Source organism: Zingiber officinale, unplaced genomic scaffold, assembly GCF_018446385.1.
Source record: "Zingiber officinale cultivar Zhangliang unplaced genomic scaffold, Zo_v1.1 ctg232, whole genome shotgun sequence".
In the NCBI taxonomy this organism is placed as follows: Eukaryota; Viridiplantae; Streptophyta; class Magnoliopsida; order Zingiberales; family Zingiberaceae; genus Zingiber; species Zingiber officinale.
In genome coordinates, this window is record NW_024589907.1 from 499,925 (window position 1) to 527,480 (window position 27,556).

At 39.2% G+C, this 27,556-nt stretch overlaps 1 protein-coding gene across 5 annotated transcripts in view; it reads left to right on the plus strand.

The window, feature by feature from the left end:
• The first annotated feature begins 6,021 nt into the window (after positions 1–6,021).
• The window catches only part of LOC122037077 (beta-glucosidase 18-like), a 30,812-nt gene continuing 9,277 nt past the window's right edge, over positions 6,022–27,556 (plus strand). For 3 of the 5 annotated variants that reach the window (XM_042596545.1, XM_042596548.1, XM_042596549.1), the window contains exons 1-10: positions 6,022–6,189; positions 6,276–6,608; positions 6,723–6,789; positions 6,863–6,921; positions 7,016–7,091; positions 7,168–7,242; positions 7,340–7,427; positions 7,517–7,769; positions 7,846–7,961; positions 8,054–8,297. In XM_042596545.1, the coding sequence (XP_042452479.1) occupies positions 6,477–6,608; positions 6,723–6,789; positions 6,863–6,921; positions 7,016–7,091; positions 7,168–7,242; positions 7,340–7,427; positions 7,517–7,769; positions 7,846–7,961; positions 8,054–8,297 (1,110 nt within the window). In that variant the 5' untranslated portion in view covers positions 6,022–6,189; positions 6,276–6,476. Of the gene's footprint in view, positions 6,190–6,272; positions 6,609–6,722; positions 6,790–6,862; positions 6,922–7,015; positions 7,092–7,167; positions 7,243–7,339; positions 7,428–7,516; positions 7,770–7,845; positions 7,962–8,053; positions 8,298–27,556 lie in introns of all 5 variants that reach the window. The other 2 variants (XM_042596546.1, XM_042596547.1) reach the window with 2 other exon arrangements.

Here is a 27,556-nt window from a genome sequence, read left to right on the forward strand (position 1 = left end):
AAACACAAACTTCACCGAAAGAACGCAACATCCAGAAATAGAAAAGCAGCAAGAATACCTCGTACACGCTAAATGCTAACTCGAAGACCACCAGCCTCGAAGGAAGGCCGCCAAGATCCGATATTTGATGAGGGAAAGCGAAAGGCATCACAAAACGACGCAGAACCAGCCGGGACACATCAGGCGGAGTCGAGAAGGAGAAGGAAATCTAGGGCTCGTTTGGAGCCTCCTTCAGTACGCGGGAAGGAGGGAGGAAGAGGAGGAGAAGAGATTTGAAGGCAGGGCGAAGGGATTTAGAAGGCGAGGAAGGGAAAAAAAGGAAGGGTTTGGGGAAGGAAGAGGGCAAAAGGGCAGAAGCGAAATGGAGGAGATGACCGCCGATGCGAGAAGGAAAGGGGGCATTAAGGTCAACATATGGCTTTCTACGAGAAATTGGAACAACCCAACGAAATCGAACACAAATCATAGAACATAAAATTAAAATAAATAAAAATGCTCCACCTACAGCGCGTCGAGCACGAGCTGCTAAATATCCTCCCTGGCCGTTTCAGCGGACAAATCAACTCCTCCTCTTCCGACGGCAGTGAAGATGGACCGGTGAGAGCGAAACCTGGTAGTGTTTTGGGCAGGATCGAGAGAGGGAGGAAGATCCAGCAGAGGCGAACGGTTCGTCGACAGGACGATGTGAAGAGATTGTATGAGGAGAGGGAAAGAAAAATGGCTAGGGTTGAACGCGAAGGGGAAGACACGGCGCCGAAAAGATATTCAAAGAAAGGGAAAGCAAAAATTGCGCGCGAGGGGAAAAAAGACCAAAGTCAAATACAATGGTTTTATCAAAACTGTTGTTGTAACCCCTAAAAACGTGGATAAAGACAACAGTTTATAAAACCGTTGTAAAAAGTGTTGTCGTTTTAAAAAGAAGTCGCTCAATGACAACAGTTTTGCCAAAACCGTTGTCTTTTATATTTAATGGGGAGTTCAAAGACAACAATTTTGGCAAAAACCGTTGTCTTTGAGCAAATATGCAACGCTTTCTCTTAAAACCGTTGTCGTAGGGTGTTGTCGTTTGCAGTTTTTGTTGTAGTGAACACTTCTTCCTCAATGTCCCAAGAACCGACACTAAAGAGTCATGTGAGTGTTGTTTTCAATAATTGACAAAATAAAAAAATAAGAAAGTGCAGAGGTTGTTCAATGATTAGATACCATATCAATCGATTGATGGATAAAATCAGTCAACTGATAGACAAAAATTGGACCCAACCTAAAGGCCTTAGAGAAGGGATTTCGAGGAGTTTTTTCAGAGCTAATTCTTGAGGGTTTGGAGAGAAAGTGTTCCTACATTTTCTACCACCAAAAGGTAATCCAGAGCAATAAAATAGCAAACAAAGTCAGGCTCTTCATTATAAAGTTATTTTCAATTTCATTTGTCATTGCATTCTCATTTTCTTATTATATTCTTGTGCTCAATCTTATAAAAGGCTTCTCCACCTCCAGAAGGTTTCTAAGAAGGAGGAAGTTCTTAGTGGAAATGGTGAGATAGGAGTAGACCTTTGGATTAGTCACCTCAAGGAGGTGGATACCAAATAAAATCGAAGTGTTGTGTATATGGAATTGAGTTTGAATCAAGGTTTCTGCTCGCACCGACCTACATGTTTATCCTGCCAGAAGTACCACAGCCTCTCGCACCGACCTACAGAGGAGATGAAGGTTTCCACTGTTTCCTGTTCGTTCGACCAATGAGGTATGGACATCGTAGGACCATTCCCCATGGAGACCGGTTAGTAGAAGTTCCTGCTCGTGACGGTGGACTACTTCTCCAAGTGGGTTGAAGTCAAGCCCCTAGCCAAGATAACGGAGCAGATGGTCATGAAGTTCGTATGGCAAAACATCATCTGCCGGTTCGGCATCCCCCGCTAGCTCGTTGATGCTCGCAACAGTCTGTCACACCCGCAAATCAAATTAACAAATGATATCCACGAACCCCTTACATACACAATGATGTTGTAATAACGAGCCCATGATCGAATCTTTCGAGGAACCAACGGTAGGATGTAATCTTAGGATCGTATTTTATTCCTATTTTTGGGATTTTTAACATGAAAATGGGGGGTGGTTTAACTTTGAATCTAAATCTAATAAATGAAAAGCACAGCAAATAAGAACTTAATTCAATGCATAAATGAAACCTAACTAAGTGTCACCGATCAGTCCAAGACGCATTGTCACACTACGTAATGAATCTCATCTTCAACACACTTAAACTAGCAATGAAATACAAAACACAATTAAATCTGATCCTAAGCATAATTTAAACCCTAATTTAAAACTTAACAACTTAACAATTAAACAACTCTAACAAAACTTAAACTAAATTGCATCAATGAAATTCTAGCTACTAAACATGAATTAAACTTCAATAAGACAAAGAAATGCTAGATTGCAAAGATAAGAACATGACAAACATTAAAAGAAATCTGTTCTAGAATTAAAGAAATGCAAGAAATAAAGAAAACCATCTCCTCATCCAAACCACACTACACAGCAACTTCTCCTTGCTGTCACACAAGGAAGCTCGGTGAAACCTCACTTCGACAATCGAAGAAGAAGATCTCTGCAACTAAACATCAGTTTGGTCTCACTAGAAATCACGCAAAGGAACCCTCGACGTGAAGTTGTAAGGAACGAACTGCCAATTCCCTTCCAAATCTGCAATTCTGAATTCCTGAGGTTTTGATATAGTGTGGAGCTTATGGAGAATGGAATATAATGTCATCGGAAGTGGTCAAGTGCCACCGGAGGAATGCCGCCGATGATCACTGCTGTGAGGCGGAGCCGCTGGATCGGAGGAATGCTGTCGATCAGGGTAGAAGCAGAACATCCAGAATCGAATTGTCGCCGCAGGAACGCCTTTAAACGAGCTCAGATGGACGGAAGATGATCGCCAGTAGCTGGGAACCTCGTCGCCGATGAAGTTGGTCGGAATGTAGATTTGGAAATGGAGAAGGGTTGGAATCATTGAGATGCGTCGCGCAACGCAAAGCACAGGGGATTGACGAAGGATGAAGCACTGTAGCTTCTCATTTAAATCAGATCTGAGATCTGAATGGATGGCTGTGGGCGATTTGGCTCCTGATCAACGATGGAAAGTCACCTAAAATATGATCCGGAGGTACTGATCTTGATCAAGGGTCTGGATCTACTCTCCCTTAGGTGGGATGGACCAGATATTCAATGGATGGTTCAGATCTGTCCAATCTTTGATGAACGGTCCATAATGCTCCGTAGCTTGATCTTTTCGTTTAAACTTCAATTCGAGCACAACTTCGGTTCGAATAGATCCAAATCCAAGATCCTTTGATGTCTATAAAATAATAATCAAATATTAGCATCAAATAACACAAAAATAAGATAATTTACAATTAAGTCCAAGAATAAGGACAATGTATGAAATGTGACGCAAATATAGATGTTATCTATAAACATAACATCAAACCATGCATGTATAAATCAAAATAATACAATAAAATCATGGTTATCACACGTCTCAGACAATGGAAAACAATTTGTCGGTCAAAGGCTCAGGGAGTGGTGCGAAAGATATGGAATTCAGCAGGCCTTCACGTCTGTGGCCTATCTGTAGAGCAACGGGCAAGCTGAAGTCACTAATCGGGACATCTTTCGAATCTTGCACGCTCGGCTTGACCACATGGGGGCAGCTGGGTGGATGAGCTCTCCAGTGTACTATGGACGCTCCGTACGACTCCAAAAGAAGTGACTGGCGTAACCCCATTCCAATTGGTATACGGTGGCGAAGCGGTCATCTCGGTGGAAGTCGGAGTAGAGTCCAATCGGGTGCAACACTACGACGAAGGGAACGCCGAGCGGAGGAGGATGAAGCTTGACTTGGTGGGCGAAACTGTTGGTTGCTACTCGGAATATTATATTGGGTCCCCTGTACAAAATTTTTGTACAAGTCCCGAACCTTCCCTAATAACCTATTGTGTTTTTTAGAAATTAAATTTGGAATCGCAAACAGAACTTAACATTATTGATTCCAAATTCAACTTATCTGTTCTTAGAGGTTTAGACTTGGATCGCAAACGATGCTTAATATTATTAATCCAGATCCACCCATGTTACAAATTTGATTAAATATTTATTTCAGACATCGACTTCCAGGTTAAACATGGCGAGCCACTAGGCTTTCTTGGTTATGGGAGCATCCACCACTTCCTAAACAAAGCCTTTCAACGAAATTCAATATTTAATCTTCTTATAGTAACCCTAGGTTTAACTATTAAGAACAATCGAATCACAAGATTGAAAAAACAAAAGAAACACAAAATCAAATCATAAATTCGAAACCTAGAATCGTTAGCCTCTTGTGTTTGGTATTTCAAAATCCATACAAAGAAAACTAGTATGATGTGGAATAAGACAACTAGTTATACTTTTCTTTGTAGCTTATAGACCTCACAATTTTCTATTATATTCCTCTTCTTATCTTGGACGTCGTGTGGGCGACGATCTACCAAGATGAGACTCCACTAAAACCTTCTTCTTCCTACCAAGTTTCGGCCACCAACAATCTCCTAGAGATGAAGAACTTCGGCCACCAACCAAGCTCCAAGGGATGCTAAGAAACAATGCCTCCTATCTCTCCTTCTTCCTCTAACAAGATTCGGCCACCTTGAACTCCTTGAGATGAGATGCCGCCGGCCACTAAGGAAGAAGAATAGGAGGAAGAAGAGGGTCGGCTACAACCAAGGAAAAGAGGATAGGAATAATAGATGTGTTGTTATGAGGTGAGGCACCTCTACCTTCTCTTTTATATTCTTTGGTCTTGGAAACCAGGCGTAGACCCTCCGACGCTCAAGTCAGATACTTTTTTCCTAGAAGAATAGTGTACGAAGGAAAAAAGAATTGTAGAAGACGAGTGCGAATGTGTGCGTCCCCTTACCTGCTCAAGGGAGAATACCTCCTTTTTTATATGACAATACGTATCTTTGGAACCTGATCGATGTTAGAGAATGTTGGGTGTCAGGGCTTGTTGGATGATAGAGGACATGTGGCACCCTCTTATTGGTTAAAAGAAGGTTACATTTGCAAATGATAGCAGACCATTGGAATATTCTCTGACATATGATAATTATTTCCTGACAGGAGATTACGATTCCCTAACATTATTGTCGCCTAGTGCTTCTTGTCTCGCCCGGCTTTAGTTACGGTCGGCTCGGGATAATCGTTCGGGTGTGACACTTGGCTCGAGTCTTGATGAAGGAGATGAGCTGTGGCGAGCGTCTCATCTTGTACGCCTGGATCACTTAAGGGCCGACCAAGAGCTGCCTTACTGAAAGTGTCAGGCCTGGCTATGTGAACCGGGCTGCGGAAACCCGATCAGTTGAGGCAGGTTAGGCATTACTTTAGGCTATATCTCATGTCTCAGATCTGGAACCTTAACCTATCTGTACCCGATCGGGAATTATGCGTCCAATGATGTCATGCAATCTAATTTTGGGGGGCAGATTGCCAAAGTTTTCAACGAGCGAGAAGGAGAAATTGCGAAACAAACTGGACTTCATTGGAATTAACCATTACTCGAGTCTCTACGTGAAAGATTGCAAGTTTACCGCGTGTGACGTCGTGGGACCCCTACTGGCTGGGTTTGCGGCTCCGGTTCGAGACAAGAAGGGGGTCCCAATTGGAAAACCGGTAATTACTTGCAAAGCTACCTTTCTTCTTTGCACGAAGCAATGAGGTAATTAACAATTAATTTAAATGCGATCTTAATGAGTCTGATTAATGGCTAATTAATCATGATTAATTTGGGTGATAGGCAAGGGCCGGGCTGACGTGAGGGGGTATTTCATATGATCTTTGATGGATAACTTTGAAAGTTTCTCAGCCACTCAAAATTATTGATTAAGAAAGACATGGAAGACATTATTGTGATGTAATTTGGCATTTACTTGAAAAAGAAATAAATAAAGATATGGTGCCGGCATTTCAATAATTGACGGTGATGTGTTGTATGTATTCTTATGCTTAATTCCTCCTCCTCCTCCTTCTCCTATTCTCTCTTCCGATTTTTTCTGTAAAGGCAGTTAATTAGCTCCGGGCAGCCTTGACCGAATAGTCGGGAACCATCATCGGCCGAGTAGACGATCGCATAGATCAGCTTCACGATTGGTAAGCTAGCAATCAATCGACAAAGTATCCTCTTTCTTTCTACTTTTAGTTTTGATTTTATGCTAAGAATAGTAATCCTTTAGCAGCTCCCATGCATACAAGGCCAAATTCATGCACGGGCAACCAGTTGGGCATTTGGATTCACCCTAATTACGTGTTAATTAACTATAACTAGTGCAGATCTATCTCCCTTCCCCTTGACTTCTAGTTTATAGAGATTTTATTGTCGATATATAATTTGTTTTCGTCACACCGATCCGACCGACTTGTTGTTTCACTCGGAGCGAATGGAAACCAAAAGATTACTAGTGCAATTATCCATCATAGTGCTCGGCATGCTCTCTTTCGCAGTTGATTGCATTGATCGGACCTACTTTCCTTCCTCATTTCTCTTTGGCACCGCGACTTCATCGTTTCAGGTATGAATATTTAAGAAATATCATTGCAACCCCTGAAAAAGGAGGGACAGGGTAGAATCATAATTTTTTATAATTTTATAGCATTATATATGCGATATTTTTATATATATACAGATCGAGGGAGCCTACTTGGAAGATAATAAGAGCTTAAGCAATTGGGATATACTCACACATATTCCCGGTATAATTATATTATATATTGAATAATTATAATACAAATTAATATTTAAGTTTTTATTTATTTATTTATTCAGGACGAATCAGGGACGGTAGCAATGCCGAAATAACAGATGATCATTACCATCGTTACATGGTGCCAATAATTTCTAAATATGCATAAATATTAATTAATTAATATTATTTTAATTCATATGATTTAATTGAGTGAAAATATTAATCATGGACAGGAAGATATAGAATTAATGGAATCTCTTGGAGTCAATGCATATAGATTTTCCATATCATGGTCCAGAATTTTACCTAGTGAGTATTTTTTATATTATTTTTTATTCTTTTAATTTTAATTTTAATTAATTTATTTATTTTCTTAATTTGAAAGGAGGGAGGCTTGGAGGAACTAATTCACTAGGAATTGCTTTCTACAACAGACTTATTAATGCCTTGTTGCTTAAAGGTAATCTTAAAAACACAAAATTATTAATCCAAAATTGATTAATTTTATTTTTTTTAATGAATATATTTTTTGATTTTTTTTAAAAATAAAATATTAGGAATAAAGCCATTTGCTACCTTGAATCATTATGACATTCCACAAGAGCTCGAAGACAGATACGGTGGATGGCTAAACCCACAACTACAGTGAGGACCTTTTTGCATATTTTAGAAAATAAATTGTTATCTTTTTATAAAAATGAAGCTCACAGAGTGTGTAAATTATTTTCTACCAGGGAGGAATTTGGAGACTTTGCAGATATTTGTTTTAGGGAATTCGGCGACCGGGTCAAGTATTGGGCGACTTTCAACGAACCCAACATCGTAGCCACTTACGGGTACCGGTTCGGATCGTTTCCCCCTAACCGTTGTTCGCGTGAGTTTGGCAATTGTTGGTCGGGCGACTCGAGCACCGAGCCTTATGCTGCGGCTCATAACATAATCTTGGCCCATGCTACTGCAGTAAAAATTTATCGGAGCAAGTATCAGGTAGAAAAATTATATTTTTTAGAAAAAATACATTTAAAAATTATGGCATTTTACCACTGAAAGTTTATTAAATTAGATAAAACAAGAAGGTGCTATTGGAATTGCGATGTCGGCCACTTGGTTTGAGCCGCTCAGGAATATAACGGAGGATTACAAGGCCTCTCAGCGAGCATTAGAATTTAATGCTCCATGGTAGTTGATTAATTAACTCTTTAATTATTCTCTTAATTATGCATAAAAAAATGTTAAGGAAAAATAATAATTCATTATTTTTTTGGGTGAAGGTTTCTTGATCCCATTATCCGCGGCGATTATCCTTCTGAAATGAGGCAAATTTTAGGGTCCAGACTGCCAAAGTTCTCAGGGAGTGACAAGAGAAAATTGCAAAGTAAATTGGACTTCATTGGAATAAATCATTATATGAGTCTCTATGCGAAAGATTGCCCGGAGTGTGGCTCCGTGGGGCCCGAAGGCGATGCCCTCGTGCTCACCACCGGAGAAAGAAACGGAGTCCCCATTGGAAAAAAGGTAAAAGAAATTTATTTTATATAATTATTTAAGGATTTCTTGGATTTTTTTTAGTCCTTTATATATTTTTAGATTCTTTTACTTCATCTTCGTAATGTTAACTTTTCCAATTTACTTAGTCTCCATCTCCTCAAAGTGATTAATACAAAGATTCACATCTTGCACACAGTTTCACTATGACCAAACTTCTTTTCAGAAACTTTTCGGAAGCGGAAAAGTCTGGTACAACCTCAAACACGAGAAATACAACAAGAATATAAGTGAAAATAAAACTAAACACTTTACAATGAAATCTTGCTTGGCTTGTTAATCTTGTTGTTAGAAAATAGAAATATCTCTTGATCGATTGAAAATACAATAACACTTCTTCCTCGGGGTCCTGAGAACTGACGACGAAAATCCTAGATGAACTCCCTTTTATATGAATACTGTTCGAACTGCTTTTCGCCTCCTAATCGATTATATTTTTTCCTAATCAATTGTCACGTCAGCTAACCATCCAACAACCTGCAGGACAACTCTTTTTTCAAATCCTTAATCGATTGATGAGTTATATCAATCGATTTGACAATTTTTAATCAATTGTCCTAATCAATTTAGAAGTTTTCTATTCATGAGAGAAAACAACATAATCTATTGCACAATCTATTCTCAAGCTCTCTGTTTTCACATGACAAAGGCCCTAATCGATAAGCCCAATCGATTGAGAAGGGCTTAATTGATTCCCTCAATCAATTCACTGTTGGAACCCCAAGGTTGTTTTGGTGTGATCAACAAGTTAAGTTAGGTCCTGTGTGTTTCTAACATTGTGTCTAAGTGTGCAGGAGCTTAGGAACACAGGTAGTCGAGCGGAAGACGCAGCTAGCGAGAAGGACGACAGTCCGAGGGACGAGGTGCTGCGGAAGAGTACCCCAGTGGACGAGAAGGAAGCGTGCGGTGGTTCCGAGGGACGAGGTGCTGCGGAAGAGTACCCCAGTGGACGAGAAGGAAGCGTGCGGTGGTTCCGAGGGACGAAAGCCGGAGCGGAAGATTGCTCGGGGAGCAAGAGACGCAGCTAGCGAGAAGGACGGCACGCGGTGCGTCTGAGGGACGAAGACTGCGGATGAGTACGCCGGCGGACGAGAATGAAACACGCGGCGATTCCGAGGAGCGAGAAGCCGGAGGGAAGCCCGCTCGAGAAGACCGGAAGTTGGGTTCGGGTGAGCCCTTTTCCGGATGGCAGAGATCACCCAAGTGAGTGGATCCGGAGGAGAAGAACCGGACCGAGGTGGGACTGAACCAGAGAAGAGGTCCCGGATGAAAAAGTCAACGGCTGTTGACTTTGGACTCCGAGGCGCCCGGAACAATCCGGGGCGCCCAGAGCAGCCCGGGGCGCCCGGAGCAGCCAGAGGCGTCCGGAGCAGCCCGGGGCGCCCGGACCCAGTATTTTCACCAGATCGAGTCAAAACTCGATCTGAATGTTGGGGGATAAAATTTATCCCCCCAGGGCGCCCGGAACCCTTCCAGGCGCCCCGACCAAGGCTATAAATATAGCCTTGGTCCAGAAGCTTTTAATCAATTCAGAACTCACGCATTTCTTTCAAACACTTGTACGCTTTCTGTAGTTAGCTTCTGTTGTGCGCTTCAACTTTGTAAGAGGCTTCTCCGCCTGAAGGAGAAATTCTAGTGCGATCATCTTTCTTGGATTAACAACCTCCCCGGTTGTAACCAAGTCAAAACCTGGTGCCTCGTTTTCTGTTCTGATCTTAGTTTATTGCTTTGATTATTTTACAAGTGTCAGTTTAAGAGTTCGAGAAGGGTTGGTTTGTGGTTTGATTTTTGCAGGGCTATTCAACCCCCCTTCTAGCCGGCCTAACGGTCCTACAAGTGGTATCAGAGCCGAGGCGCTTCAGGAGGACTAACCGCCCAACGAAGCAACGTCATGGCCGGACCAAGCATCCATCCGCCGAAATATGAAGGGGACTTCTCTACGTGGAAAAAACTGATGCAGGTATTTCTTACAACAGATATTGAACTATTTTTAACAATGAAATTTGGCTTTGAAGCTCCAGAGGACAAGGAAATAGATAAATGGACAAAAAAGGAGCAGGTTGACTTCGTGGCGAACGGTAAAGCAGAGTACCATCTGCTAAGCGTTCTTCCGCCTCAAGAAGTCAACAGGATCGGTAAATACAACTCCGCAAAGGAACTTTGGGAGAAATTCCTCGAGCTGCACGAAGGTACGTCCGAAGCCAAACTCGCTAGACGAGATCTGCTTCGCAATCAGCTCACTAGCCTGCGACTTGGGGAAGACGAGACAGTCGCACATCTGCACTCTAGAATAAAAGAAATCATCACCGGACTCACGAATCTCGGAGAAAAGGTAAGTAACCGAGATTCGCTCAGGTACGCCTTAAATTCATTTCTAAGAAATTCAAAATGGGCATCACTAGTAGATGCTTTTTACATTTCGAAGGACTTAGAAAAAATTTCATTAGAAGAATTTTTTTCAACATTTGAAGTGCATGAGACAAGATGTGCAGGAATGAAGGAGCCCAAGAACAACGTCGCCCTCAAAGCTTCGAGAGACGAACCTGAGTCGGAATCTTCTCTCGACGACGAGGAAATGGTAATGATGGTAAGAAGATTCAAGAAACTTTGTAAATCCAGATCTACTAAGCATCCGCAGGGGAAGAAGAAAAGGACGATCCGCTGCTACCATTGCGACGAAGAAGGGCACGTCAAGGACAATTGCCCCAAGCTGAAGACCAAGAACAAGGAAAAGGGTAAGAAGCCTATCCAAAAGCGAAAAGCCCTAAAGGCGACGTGGGATGATACGTCGTCGGAGTCGGAAGTCGAGGCATTCTCCGGACTTGCTCTAATGGCAAGTCATCAAAAAGACGACTGCGAGTCAAGCTCTTCCGAAATGAGCATCGAGAGCATCGATGAAGGGGGAGCGTCGTCAGAAGAAAGCAGCAGTTCAGGGGGAGATACGGAAAACGAACTCGATAAGGTAAGTCAGGTACGTTCTCTTCCTCCCGATAAACTTTATAAATTTGTTAAGTTATTAACTAAAGACTGCTGTAAATTAGAAAAAGAAATAAAAAATTTAAAAATAATTTTAGCTAAGTCTTGCCCTCTAGAAGAATTAGATAAATCAAAATTGGAAAATGAAAAATTGAAACTTGAAAATAATGACTTGAAAATTCAAGTAGATAATTTGAAAAACCATGCATGTTCATTTAAAACCAATGGTAGAAGATTTAATAATTTAAATTGGTACTTTAAATATCACCCTGGACAAATTAGGAACATTTCAAGAAAATATATTCCTAAAAACGTTTTAGTTAATCCAGTAGGTTGGAACCTATATTGGGTTCCTAAATCATGCTTAAACTGAATTTTAAAATTAAAATTAGCGCTTTAAGTGAGAAAATTAAACAAAGAATTTCTTTATGAAGCTTTGTCAAGGAAGTGGTTGTTGCTCCAATAACCAAGAAGGCCTCGTGCCTCGCCACGACCTGGAAGCCAAAATATTGAAATAAATGTTTAATTAACTTACTAATGAAGCATTAATATAAGGATTAATTAGTGTTTTAAAAAGGGTTATTCAAAATATTTTATTTTAATTTAGAAATTTACTTACTTAGAAATTTTTAATTGATTAAGTCATTTATGTGCTTAAAAAATTCTCAAAAATCATTCTTTCTTAAGTTAAAAGATTTTCTGAAATTAGAAATTTATACTCAAATTACTTAGAAATTTTTTTTTAAGTTAGAAATATTTTTTTAAAAAATATTGACTTAGATTGTTTCTCTTGGAACCCCATTTTTTTGTGAACAAAGGGGGAGAAGGGAAAGTATAAGTCTAGGGGGAGGTAGATAGATTTAATTTTTTGTCTATCTTTTTTACTGAGGTAGATAGAGTTATTTTTTTTTCTTCTATCTTTTTGTACTTAAATTGCAAATTAAGTTAAGTTATTTAATTTTATTTAAAGTCTATTTTACCCTAGCTTAACTTGGGTTGATCACACCAAAAAGGGGGAGATTGTTGGAACCCCAAGGTTGTTTTGGTGTGATCAACAAGTTAAGTTAGGTCCTGTGTGTTTCTAACCTTGTGTCTAAGTGTGCAGGAGCTTAGGAATACAGGTAGTCGAGCGGAAGACGCAGCTAACGAGAAGGACGACAGTCCGAGGGACGAGGTGCTGCGGAAGAGTACCCCAGTGGATGAGAAGGAAGCGTGCGGTGGTTCCGAGGGACGAAAGCCGGAGCGGAAGATTGCTCGGGGAGCAAGAGACGCAGCTAGCGAGAAGGTCGACGACCGAGGGACGAAGACTGCGGATGAGTACGCTGGCGGACGAGAAGGAAACACGCGGCAATTCCGAGGGACGAGAAGCCGGAGGGAAGCCCGCTCGAGAAGACCGGAAGTTGGGTTCGGGTGAGCCCTTTTCCGGATGGCAGAGATCACCCAAGTGAGCGGATCCGGAGGAGAAGAACCGGACCGAGGCGGGACTGAACCAGAGAAGAGGTCCCGGACGAAAAAGTCAACGGCTGTTGACTTTGGGCTCCGGGGCGCCCGGAACAGTCCGGGGCGCCCGGAGCAGCCCGGGGCGCCCGGAGCAGCCCGGGGCGCCCGGAACCCTTCCGGGCGCCCGGACCCAGTATTTTCACCAGATCGAGTCAAAACTCGATCTGAACGTTGGGGGATAAAATTTATCCCCCCCCCCAGGGCTCCCGGAACCCTTCCAGGCGCCCCGACCAAGGCTATAAATATAGCCTTGGTCCAGAAGCTTTTAATCAATTCAGAACTCACGCATTTCTTTCAAACACTTGTACGCTTTCTGTAGTTAGCTTCTGTTGCGCGCTTCAACTTTGTAAGAGGCTTCTCCGCCTGAAGGAGAAATTCTAGTGCGATCATCTTTCTTGGATTAACAACCTCCTCGATTGTAACCAAGTCAAAACCTGGTGCCTCGTTTTCTGTTCTGATCTTAGTTTATTGCTTTGATTATTTTACAAGTGTCAGTTTAAGAGTTCGAGAAGGGTTGGTTTGTGTTGATTTTTGCAGGGCTATTCAACCCCCCCCCCCTTCTAGCCGGCCTAACGGTCCTACAAGTGGTATCAGAGCCGAGGCGCTTCAGGAGGACTAACCGCCGAACGAAGCAACGTCATGGCAGGACCAAGCATCCATCCGCCGAAATACAAAGGGGACTTCTCTACGTGGAAAAAACTGATGCAGGTATTTCTTACAACAGATATTGAACTATTTCTTACAACAAATATTGAACTATTTTTAGCAACGTCCTACATTCACAACCTTTTTGTGCTTCACTAAAACAGGTTAATTGATTGACTCAATTGATTGAACTTCAGCTCAATCATTTCCTAATGTGCTCTTGCAAAAAAAACTCTAAATCGATTGTCCAATCAATTCACATAAGGGTTGAATCGATTAGCCAATTGATTCCACGTCAATCGATTCATTTTTTTTTAAAAAAAAAATCTGATGTTTAATTCTTAGAAATTCATTTATTTGAAAATAATTGCTTGAAAAAATATATAGACTTGCATACTATATGAATATCCGCTAGAAAAATTTTCAAATTTTTTCTCTATATTTTTCATTTTATTTACTCGTATTTTTTATGTGATTAAAGGGAGAGAATTAATAGATGTTAAGTTTAGGAGAAGACTAAATTGTAAAATTTTTTATTTCAAATTATTTTAACATAAATCATTTATTGTTTAATTTTCCTAACTTTAACTCAGGTTGATGCACACCAAAAAGGAGAAGATTGTAAGTATCTCGGGTTAGTTTTGATGTTGATTAACCGAGTTAAGTTAGGTCCTATGTTTTTGATGTCTTGTGTCTAAGTATACAGAAACTTAAGAACACAAGAAGTTGAGCGAAAAATACAACGAGTGAGAAGAATGATACGAAAAGAGAGCCGACGGGTTTGATGGATCCAAAAGATGAGGAGCTACGAAAGAGTACACTGGTGGAGTGAGAAGGGTGTGCAAGGCGCATCTGAGGGATGAGAAACCGAGAGAAAGTCTGCTTAAGGAGAAGTACAGAGTTGAGTTCGAGTGAGTTCAATTATGGATGTCTGGAGCATCACCCATGAGACCGGAAATGAAGAATGGTCAACTTCTAAATTGACCATTCCAAGTGCCCTGAATGAGCAGTCAAGTCAGCAGAGAAATTGTCGAAGCGGATCAGCATGAGTCTACATAAGTAGACTCCAGGCTCTCGGATTGCATACAAGCGGCTGAAATGATCAAAATCCTCTAGAACCATTGAGTGACTCATTGCCAAGTGGATCAACTCGATCGAATCCAGGCGCCTAGGCTACTTCTAGGTGCTTGCAATGTGTCACATCAACAAATGACTATCTTTGCCAGAAGTCTATAAAAAGAGCCCTTAATACTTGAGGTTTCTATACACACTATGTACTTTCAATTTTCAATTTTGTATTCTCAAAAATTGTTTTCAAACACTGTAAGGGGATACTTAGCCTCAGACTCTTATCGAAGAAAGAGCTTGATAATGCACTTAATATTGCATTGGATTAGTAGCCACCCATGTTGTAAACTAAGTAAATCCTTAGTCTCCTTACTTTCTTTATGTTATTTCTTTTTTAAATGATGTGTATCTTTGCTAAGTAGAAAGCTAGAGAAATTATAATTTAAAATTTACAGGCTATTCATCCCCTCTAGCCGGTCCAACAATCCCAACAAGTTGTATCAAAGCTCAACTGTCTTAGAAGAATTAATCGCTAACTAAAACAATAAGAAGACTGGTCGGATCAAGTATTCACCCACCAAACTTCGAGAGATAGTTCACTTTTTGGAAGCGACGAATGGAGATAGTTTTTAAAACTGATTTCGATATCTTATTAATAATTAAATATAATTTTGAAACACCAAAGGATGAGAACAGAGAAGAAAAGAAAGAGTACTTTTAGAACAAAAAGCAACATATTGACTTTGTAGCCAATGGTAAAGTAGAATTCCATTTGTTAAGTATACTACCGCCTCAGGAAGTCAATTGAATTAATACTTATTACACCGCTAAAAAACTCTGAGAGAAATGTTAGTGAGAGCCCTAGAGCCGATTATGTAATGAATGTTGTATGGACTCGATGAATCATATTCCTATATATATATATATATATATATATATATATATATATATATATATATATATATATATATATATATTTATTTATTTATTTATAAAGACATTTCTTTATGGTTATTATACTTACTTATATTGGTGTAAAATAACTGAGTATAATAGTATCCTTGAGTAGAAGGTTCTTATCTATATCAATCGATTAGTTGAATTGATAATGAGGTGATATAGAGAACACTACTCTTAATCATTCCTAGTCAAGTATTAACATTCAGGGACAATGTTAATGCGATGAGACTAGCATGTAGGTCAACTCGATGACTTGATCTTACAAGTCATGGATATTAGATATCAAGTTGACACATAAGTATGCATTGGAGAATGTATACTGAATGACCCGCCATGAGAAAGTATCATGGATCGTTATATGAGTGTCATATACTTTCTTCTGTGACTATTAGTATGACTATCAGTCCTTGGACCTGAAGTCACCATGGTTCCCTACATAAAGAGTTGCATACTTTGGCTTCGTCAAACGTCACCCGTAAATGGATGGACTATAAAGGCGATTACTGGGTATGTAACAAATTATGTGGAGGGATGTGAGTGATGTAGAAGGGATCTATCCCTCCTATATGACGGGAGTGATATCATGATTCTTGATAGAGTGAAACCACTAAGTGCATGGTCATGCCCAAATAAGTCAATATGAGATATTGAGCTCATTTGATTAGAGTGAGTCTACTTAGAGTTCAAGACATAGATTGATTAGAGGACGACACGGTCTATGTCTCAATTGATCAATTTAGATGTCAAGGATAGAAGGACATTGTCACATATTGTGAGAGTCTTAATTAGTGGTCACAATGGTGATGTTGGATCTTAACATTCTTGTAACTTGGGTAGTAATGATGTGTTGCTAGATACCGCTCATTACTTTTGTTTCTAAATGAGTTTAGGAGCATTGTCAACGTTACAAGAACCTATAGGGTCACATACAAAGGGCAGTTAGATGGAGATTAGGTTCATATGATGGACCAAGAGGATTAGGTTCATGTGATGAACCAAATTGGATTAAGAGCAATTCAAATTAGACTAATTGAGTGGGACTCAATTTGATTCATGTGTCGAATGAGTCTAATTTAGATTATGATTCATTGAGCCAATTTAAACCAATGAATAGAGATTCATTAAATTAAATTGATTTGAATCAAAGGGTAGATTTGATCAACCATGGGAAATAAGAGGTCAAGTTTTACTTGACTTGAGAGGGAAGATGAAGGGTCAAGTTTGACTTGACTAAATGCCACCTCATTGTGACTTGGCATAAGCCGGCCAATGATGATGTTCCACATCATCAAGGCTACATCATTGTGTGTCACCTCATGAGGAAGACCAAGAGCCATGACTCTTGGTATTACATGGAGGTATAAAATGCTCTAATAAGTGGTCGGCCACACATGAAAAAGAAAAAGGGTGTGCTTATTCAAGGTCTCTTCTTCTTCCTCTCTTCTTTTTCTCTCCTTCTCCTCCATTGCCGAGACCTCTCAAGAGTGCTAGCATACTCTAAGTGGTTCTCTCCACCTTTTGTCCATGTAGATACGTGTAGAGGAGTGTACACTTGACACTCTACGAGATCTGACAACCATTTAGACGAGCGAAATAAGCGAAGGGCATCGCTACAAGGGTAATACTTCCTTTTCATGTAAATCTAAGGTAGATCTAGTGTAGACAAACATGTACATGAATATTTTATTTATCTATCTTCGCACGGATCCGTGGCTAGCTTCGAGGTTTCCGCAACGCAAAAAGTAATTTTTGCAGCTCGAATGTTCTAACAAGAAGTTCCTAAAGCTTCATGAAAAAAGCTCGGAGACCAAACTATCAAGATGTGACCTGCTCTGAAATCAACTAACCAACCTTCGGATGGAAAAGAGAGAAAAGGTGGCTCAACTGCATGCAAAGATCAAGAAGCTGATTACTGGACTAACCAACTTTGGAGAAATGATGTCTAATTGGGATTCCCTCTGATATACAATACTCAACACCTTTCCTAGAATCTAAGAGTGGACATCAATAGTGGATTTTTACTACATCTTGAAGGACTTGGAGGTAAGTACTTGGAAGAGTTATTTTCGACTTTAGAATTATAATAATCCTGATGTGCAGAATTTAAAGACACGAAAAAGTGAAACAACAATATCATTTTAAAAGCTAAGAAGATTGAACTAGATTCAGTGTCATCACCTGATAAAGATAAAGAAGAATATATGGTAATAAAATTAAATAAATTTCTTATAACTAACAAATTTGATAAGACATAAGCTAAGAAGCTTCTACGAGAAAACAACAAAGTGAGGTGCTATAACTACAGTAAAGAAGAGCATATCATGGACAACCACCCCAGATTGAAGAATAAAGGAAAAGAAAAGGACAAAGGTGTTAGGACACTTTGAGAGCTAGGGGGTGATTAGCTCTAATCGTTTTGTTAATAATTCATTGTAGTGGAAACTCGAAGTAATGCTAACTCATTAGATTTTACTAGGTCTCCACTTCCTTGAGGTGACTAATCCAAGGGTTCACTGCTCACTCACAGATACACTATGAAAATCTCCTTCTTGGAGGTGGAGGTCTCATACAAACTCAAACATGAGATAATATAACAAGGGTACAACTGAAGGATCGAAAAGAATTTAGATATCTCTATAATGACATAATATTATCCATTTTGGGCCTAAACCTTCATGGTTTTACTCTTGGGCTCTACCCAAAAGGACTCATGTCAATGAAAATATCTTTTTCTTATAAACCCATGATCTTTCTCATGTGTTTTCTGTTGGAGTGTATACTGAAAGCCTAAGCTTTTGTAAATATTTATGTTAAATAAAGAATCACATTTGGTCAATTTATCTACATTTGTTTGTAGTTGTTCAATTAATTTATATTGTAGATAACATAGTATGTGGTGTCACATATAGAAGATGATGTTATCAGTACCTTATAAATTATAAACAGAAACTCACGACCAAAATGGAAAGGAACAAACCATTGGAAGGTCGTAGTGTAATTAGGAATTAGTTTATCTTGACTATATAATTACACTGGTACACTTAGAGTGTATTGAGTAGGACCATTTGAAGTTGTTTCTTTTATACTGACTTTATAAAGGAACAAATACCTCGGTTATTATGGAAGTGTGTGCTCTTAATCCTAATATAATAACAAGCACATATATTTGATATTTATTTCTTTAATTTATCAATGGGTGAAATTTAGTTCGATGAATCAATAAACCCGATAAGTTGAGAAATGATATCACTTATAGTGTATGTTGTTGATTATAGAAGGAAACTGTGTCCTAGAGATACTAGGTTGATAATGTCCCCAAGAGGAGCTCATAAGGATTGTCATGTTAAACCCTGCAGGTGGATTTAGTCCGACATGACGATAAGGTTGAGTGGTACTACTCTTGGGCTAAGATATTAATTAAATGAGTTGTCAGTAACTTACTTAATTAGTGGACATTTGATATCTTAAACACAGGGAGACTAACACACTCATAATAAGAAGGAGCCCAAAAATGTAATTTGGGATTGGTGCGGTAGTTCAATAATAGTTCTCTAGTGGAATGAATTATTATTGATAAAATTAAGTTGTGTGTTCGGGGCGAACACGGGATGCTTAATTTTATCGGGAGACCAAAACCAATTCCTCCTCTCGGTCCCTATCGTTGCCTTTTATTTATAAAGTACTATACCCACCTATACCCACCTTCTATACCCACCTAAAGGGGGCCGGCCAAGCTAGCTTGGAATCAAGCTAGGGCCGGCCTAAGCATGGTTTAGGGTGGCCGGCCCTAGCTTGAACCCAAGCTAGAGAGGGCCGGCCATAATTAAATTAAAAAGGATTTTTAATTTTAATTTTTATTATGTGGAAGATATAATTTATTAAAGAGAATTAAAATTAAAATATCTCTCTTGAAAGGATCTACAAAAGATTAAAGAAAGAGATTAGATCTCTTTCCTTATTTGTATATTGGAAAGATATTTTATTTTTTCTCTTTAAAAATTATTCACATGATTGAAAATTAAAATTATAGAAATTTCTTTTTATAGGGATTTTAAAGGGAAATTTTATTTTTTAAAATTTCCAAAGACAAATAAGGAAGTTTTAATTGTTGATTAAAAATTGGCTTATTTGTTCTCCATGAGGTGGCCGGCCACAATTCAATTAATTAGGAAATTTTATTTATTTTTTTCTTAATTAATTATTGTCAAATAAAGTTAAGGAAATTTTATTATAAATAAATTTCCTTATTTGACAAAGCCAAGGAATATAAAAGAAGGGGTAGGGGTGCCTTCATGAGGTACAACTTCTATTATTTCTCTCCCTCTCTTATTCCTTGGTGTGGCCGGCCATCCTCTCTTTTCCTCTTCCTCTTTGTGGTGGCCAAACCTCTCTCTCTTCCTTTGGAGCTTTTGTGGTGGCCGGATACTACTTGGAGAAGAAGAAGAAGAAGGAGAGAAAGCTTGCATCCCTTGGAGCTTGGTTGGTGATTTTCTTTCATCCTTGGTGAAGCTTTCTTTGTGTTGGCCGAACCTAGCTAGGAGGAGAAGAAGGTTCATTGGTGGTTTCTCATCTCGGAAGATCGTTGCCCACACAATGTCCGAGGTTAGAAGAGGAATACGGTAGAAGATCAAGAGGTTTTTCTAAAAGGTATAACTAGTAATTTTACTTTCCGCATCATACTAGTTATTTTTGAAAATAATACCAAATACAAGAGGCTTACGATTCTAGTTTTTCGAATATGTTTTTCGATGTTGTGTTTTTTTTATTTATTTTTCCTTGTGATTTGATTGTTCTTTTCGGTTAACCTAAAGTTATTTTAGGAAATTAAATATTAGCTTTCCATAAAAGGTTTTGTCTAGTCGGTGGTGGTTGCTCCCATATCCAAGAAGGTCGTGTGCCTCGCCACGTCAGTACTGGGAACCAATTATGGAAATTAATATTTAATGGAATTAATAACTTAAGGTGATTTGGGTCGAACGTGTTAAGTTCCGCAGGAGACCCAAGTCAAAACATAAAAGAACAAATAGATTAAGTTTTAAATCAAACGTGTTAAGTTCCGCAGGCGATCCAAAATTTAATTTAAAAGAACACATGGTAGCTAGGAAAAGGTTCAGACCTTTGTACAAAATTTTTGTACAGTAGAACCTCTAGGTTTTCCGAGTAACAACCAACATTTTCAATGTGAGACTATATTTGCAACCTTGCAACCCCAACAATCCCCCCCTCAAACAAGGGACCACAGGGTCCTCCTCAAGAATAGGGTCACTCTTGACCTACTCAAAGTCTTCCCTTGAGTATCAGGTCACCTTGACCTGCTTAGGGCCTCCCCTACTTTGTTCAAGGTTTCTCCCACATGGTTCGATATTGGATCATGGCTCTGGCTTATGCTTCTTCCGACGGTTAGTCCGGTGAAAAGCAATCTGGCTCTGATACCAATTGAAGAATCGAAAAGAATTTAGATATCTCCACAATGACATGATATTGTTCACTTTGAGCCTAAGCCCTCATGGTTTTGCTCTTGGACTATACCCAAAAGACATCATGCCAATAGAGATATATTTTTCTTATAAACCTATGATCTTTTCCATATGTTTTTAATGTGAGACTATTTTTTATAACTTTGCAACCCCAACAACAACAAGAACAAAGAAATAAATACAACAATAAAGAACCTTGCCCTTGATCTCTTATTGCACTAGATTGCCTCTTGATCGGTTGTAAAGTATAGCAACACTTCTCTTACAAAACCTCAAGAACTGGAAAAGAATAATGGAGAAGAAGAAGTGTGTTTGAATCTTCGTGAAATTCCTTTATCGTGTTGATTTATGTCTTCCAATCGATTACCAAATCAAATTAGATTCAATCTAGCCGTCCAAATCTTACAACAACTTTTTTATGCTTCTCCCAATCGATCACCTGATTAATTCACTTTTGGATGAATCAATTACCTAATCAATTCACCAAGCTTCTGTTTTCTCGCAATAAAACTCTCAATCAATTGGGCACCTTCCCAATCGATTCAGCTTGGTGAGAAAGTTTCTCCAATCGATTACCCAATCGATTCAGATTGATTGAGAGAGACTTAATAGATTACCCAATCGATTCACCATGCTTCTGTGCTTCGTGAAAATTATATTCAGTCAATTCACTAATCGATTAACATTAGCCATGATCGATTCATCAATCGATCCAGAGCCCCACTGTCCTTTTATGAACACACTCCCAATAGATCCACTAATCGATTGAACTTGGGCTAATTGATTACTCATTCCTCAAATCTGAACCTGAGCTTAGCTGAACCCTAAAGCCATCCATGACTCGTTGAGACTTCCCTTTGCCTAGTATCCGGTCACCCTTGACCTGCCATGACTTCTTCACTAAGTGTTTGTTCAATCTTTGATCAACTTGGACTTTTCCTTGCCTAATTCCCAACTAGGATTTCTCACGTATCAAGTGTTTAGCTCCTAGCTAATCCATCTTGGACTTAACCTAGTTCCCAACTAGATTTGCCTAGTCTCACTAGGACTTTACTTGTGCTAAGTGTTTAGTTCCCAGCTAATCCACCCACCTTGAATTTAACCTAGTTCCCAACTAGGTTTGCCTAGTCTCACTAGGACTTCACTTGTGTCAATCACCTTACCATTTTTTTCTATTTATTTGATAAGTAAAGATTTATTATTTGAGTACATATTATATGTTTGATTGTCTTAAACTCATTTACTGAATGCCCGTAATATAATTCATAGCATGAGAGAATTTGTGATTGGATCATAACTAGTGATTATCTCTACATGTGCAATTATAAATATATTAAAATTTCCGTAGTCGTTGAATTGATGCATTCGAACATCATCAATTCTGTAAGGCTAGCATAAGTTATACTCCTTGGTTCGGCCAAGCAGTTGTTTTCTCACTGGCTGGAGACTTGGGATGTCGAGAGTTAAACGTGGATGTTGGTTATAGTAACTAGTTCATTAGAGTGACTTATTGTAAGACTTCATATGCATGGTTCTCTCTATATATATAGATATATCTGTGAAGTTCTTACTGCAACACGAGTGCAAGTTTCCTCCAACTTGAGGTATACAAGTCATCTTGGTCATGAAGACTTATACTTTGATATCTTAAGCAAATATCTCATTGAGGTGTGAATCCAGGATGATTGGGTATAAGTTGAAGTGTCCGAAGGTGTTTGGATAGCCTACAGAGGATTCACTGCTCCTTACGAGGAGACGTAAACCCTATGGTCACTCGTTAGGATTATTACTCGCAGTCTTTAGTTAAAGCATCACATGTTAAGAGTGCGAGACTCTAATACACATATATGAGTAATTTGAATCCGCAGAATGGGGAAATATTACTTGAGCTAGGTGTGACATAGTCAGCCTAGTAGGGACAAGATACATAGACCATGTCCTGAACCAAGTAGGAATAAGACGAGTGAAAGGAATGAGGCACGACTCACTGTAGCTGCTAAAGGGTTTAAAATTAATTCTAAGATTAACTATGATTTTCTGACTAATTGAGGATCATGATGTACTACTAGGTGTCACTCATGATCATTCTATAATTAAGTAGTTAATTATGGGCAACCAAAATAAACTGGAAACCTATTGTATCACACGCACTAACGAGTTTTTTCAAGGCATAATAAGTTAAAGAATATGATTCTTAGATCAAGAGATAAATATTTGATTGGACCATACATAAGACAAATATGAAAATATTTGTCAAAATGAAAGCGCGGATAGGCCACATCTCTTATGGAAGAGTTGGACCATATTTAGTTTAATCATGAATTAGTCATGAACCAACTTGATTTAGTTATGAACCAAACCAAGGGGTTAATGAGATAATCTTTGGTTAAGGATAATGGATTAAATTTGGGTTTTCTAATTCAACTCATTAATGAGGGCTATATATTGATATGGTTGAGAGAAGATTATACACATAAGATCATTAATTGGATTGTAAGATTTTTGAAAAACCTTAACCCAATTTCTCTTCTCCTCTCCCTCTCCCCTCTCTCTTTGCCGTCACCAACAAGGGGAAGCCCTTCCCCTTGTTGTCATGACCACCATAAGAAAGAAATCTCTTCCTTGTGTGTTTCTCTTCCTCATCCACTTGATCCTTCTTGTTTGCTCGTGGCTAGTAACTTCCGAAGGAGCGACTTGTACTCAAGGAGTTGTCTTAAGTAACTCAGCATGGATACGAATAGAGGTGAGGTTTGACAACGTTTCTACGATTGATACCCTTCTTGTTACAGGTCATCCATAAGATACACCTAGCATAAATTTACTTTTCGTAAAAATTTAATTATACGATCATGTTTGACATGTTTTATCTATGGGATCGAGATGGGATATAGGGGGTGAATAGCGCTCGTGGTTTTTTCATTCATTTCGGAAAAACATGATCGCGTAAGAGTTAGTGCAGCTGAAATTAAAGAGCGGAAATAACAAAAACCAAGTTGACACCTTTGGTTTTACTTAGTTCAGAGCCTGTGACAACTCCTATTCCAAGACCCGCGATCATGGATCGCTTTCGTTAGGCAATCCACTATTAGTTTGGAAATTACAAGTACAATAATTAAAGTACAATGATTTAAAGTATACCAACAACTAAGAATAAGAAATTTTGGGCAATCGGTTGTCGGAGTCGCGTTATAGCTTTGTTGGATCATCTTTTGAGTAGCACGCAGTAGAAAGAATGTAAAGATCAAGTGTTGTTGTGCATCTGCTCAAACCAGCCTTATATAGGCTATTGAAGGCGCCTTCAACTGTTAGGGTCGATTTGTAGCTAGAGGAGAAGGGAGGTTGAATAGCTCGTCGCAGCTTGCTTCTTGATGATGATATGCAGCGGAATGTACAAGAAATAAAAATACAACGCTAACACAAGGATTTACTTGGTATCCACCTCAAGAAGATGTGACTAATCCAAGGATCCACACACACGAGCGCTCTTCACTATGAAAACACTCCTTTACGGTAACTACTGAAGGCGGAGAAGCCTTACAACACTCTCAGTACAAGAAGAAAGACAAGGGAAGCAAATACAATTAAAATCTTACAAGATTTACACTGAAAACCCTAACCCTAGCTTCTTCTTCTTGTGTTGAACGCCTCTTGACTTGGACGTGCACCAACACTTGCCTCCAAGAACCTTCAAGAACTGGTGATGAGAGCTTGGAAAGAATCGTGTGAAGAGCTATGGAGAATCGGGTGAAGAGGTGCTGAAGAAAACACTCGCAACGGCTTTATCCAACGCCAATAGTCGGATCCCAATCGATTGGATTGCACCTAATCGATTGGGGAGGCTTTGGATCGATCGGTCGATCGATCCAGAGTGCCTCTGTTCTCTCTGGAACTCGCTTGATTAGTCGATCGATTCATTAGCCTCACACGATTCCAGTCTCTCAATCGATCACTCGATCGATTGGAGGCTCCCAATCGATCGGGTGATCGATTGGGAAGCATTCTGTGTGACGCCGATTCCCTCCCAATTGATTCACTGATCGATTGGGAGGAAGCAATTGTCGCGGGACTTACCCAATCAATCAACCGATCGATTGAGCATGAGTTAATCGATTGGCTCAACTTGATTTGCCCTAATCAAGTCCCAAGCCCCCTAAAACCCAACATCTGGTCAACCATGACCTGTTGGGACATCATGCCTAACATCCGATCACCCTCGACCGTCTAGAATTTCTTCACCAAGTATCCGGTCAATCCCTTTGACCCACTTGGACTTCCACGTGTCTGGCTTCACTTACCAGGACTTCCCATCTGTCTGACTTCCCTCACCAGGCTTTCACCTAGCTTCACCCACTAGGATTTCCCATCTGTCTGGCTTCACTCACTAGGACTTTCACCTAGCTTTACTCACCAGGACTTTCACACTGCCTAGCTTCACTCACTAGGTCTTTCACCTATTTTCACTCATCAGGATTTCCCATCTGTCTGGCTTCACTCATCAGGACTTTTACTGCCTGGCTTCACTTACCAGAACTTTCCAACTGCCTAGCTTCACTCACAAGGTCTTTCACCTAGCTTCACTCACCAGGATTTTCTCTTGCCTAACCTCCAGTTAGGACTTTCCCAGTCAAGTATCCGGTCAACCTTGACCTACTTGACTCTTCATCACATCAACCTGGTCAACCTTGACTAGAGAAAAATTGTACCAACAATCTCCTCAAATGAACGATTGCCCCTGCAATCTCCATGTATTATCAAACATCGAAATACAAACATCAAGACTCATGCTTAGTCAACCATGTCAACCTTGACCTAGGGAATATTGCACCAACATCAACCTCCATGGAAGGCGCCTCCAACTAAGGCTTTATCCCCATAGCTTCAGTCATTGATAAGGTCCGCTTTCTGCGAACTCTATCCCTTCGAAGGCGTCTTCAAGCTCCATGGAAGGAGCCTTCCACCTAGCATCCAAGGCGCCTTCATGCCTTGCTGTGTGGAGACTTCGACTAAGGCACCCGAGGGCTTCCAACAACCCTGGAGGCGCCTTAGACACTGTTCATCCGAGCCTTTTCACTCTCTGCATGATACGTTAGTCCAAAATACCACATATACCCTACAAAATAGAGTTAGCACAATAAAATATGAAATAATAAATTATTTTGACAGGCTCCAGATTGTCCGATTCTGACTTCGAGTTTCGCTAAAACTCTAGGTTGAACTGACATGTATTGTTCCCTCTTCAGGGAACACGTCATTACCTACTCCTCTCAGGAGAGTTTACCTTTTTATCAGATCGGTCTTTCAGACTGACTGGACTTTTGCTCAGAGCCCGAGACCTTAGGTCTTCATGCTAGACGTCCGCTCCACGACCCGTCCAGACTTCCACCTAGTTTGCGACTACCAGGGTTTTCACCTAGAGTCCCCGACTCTAGGATTTTGTCCAAAGCGCTTGACCCGCCAAGACTTTTCGCCTAGGGTTACCACCCCCTAGGACCTAGGGTTACCACCCCGGGGGTTTTCCGCCTGTCTAACCACAGCTAGGAATTTCCATCTCCTAGGGTTACTGCCCCTAGGATCTAGGGTTACCTCCCTCTAGGATTTTTCACCTGCTTAGAATCCACTAGGACTTTTGCCTAAGACAACTTAGGACTTTCCTACAAGCTCAATCAAGTTTGTTAGATCATAAGACGACTTAACTTTGAACTCTTTGCCATAATCAAAACTTAGGTTCGATTGTCTGGTACTTTCTATACTAACAGTCTCTCCCTTTTTTATTATGATAACCTGGTTCAAAGTTAAGTAAAACATAATAATAATTAAAGAAATTTCAGCATGAGCCTAAATACAATAATTTATAAAAAAAACTCCCTTATGCTCCCCCTTTCATAAAAATTATGTTTAACTCTTAACTTTAAATTTACTCTCCCCCTTTGACATAAATCAAAAAGTAATATAAGTGGAGAGAAGGTTGTTTGACAAAAAATTTTTTTACTCTATTTAACTTTAAGCTCCCCTTGAAGAGTATCACTTATAAAAACATAAATAATTTTTAAGCGTTGAAAGTGAGTTAGTTTTTTTCAAAAAAACTTAGCTAAATTTAGCTTTGAATATAACTTAGCTTTTTCAAAAAATCTTAGGCTTTGAAAAATACTTAGTTAAATTAGAAATGCTCTGACAATACTTAGCTTAATTAAAAATACTTTATTAAATACTTTAGCTTTCTGAAAAGATTTTGATAAAAACTTTGCTTTAATCAGATTTTGATAAAAAAAACTTAGCTTTTTTTAAAAAGATTTTGATAAAAACTTAGTCTTTTTAAAAAGATTTTAATAAAAACTTAGCTTTAAAAAGATTTTAATACAAGCTTAGTTAAGCTTAAAAATACTTTTTCAAAGACTTATTTGTTTAGATAAAAAAATATTTAAATTTTCTTTTTCAAATAACATATTTAAGGTTTATTTTCAAAAATAGAAAAAAACTGAACTTTCTTTTTAAAAAATACTTTGAACTTTTTAAAGAAGAAATAAAAAAAAAAATTAGCTTTGAATTTTTTTTTTAAAACAATGAATTCCTTAACTCTTCTTTTTTTAAAAAAATAACTTAACT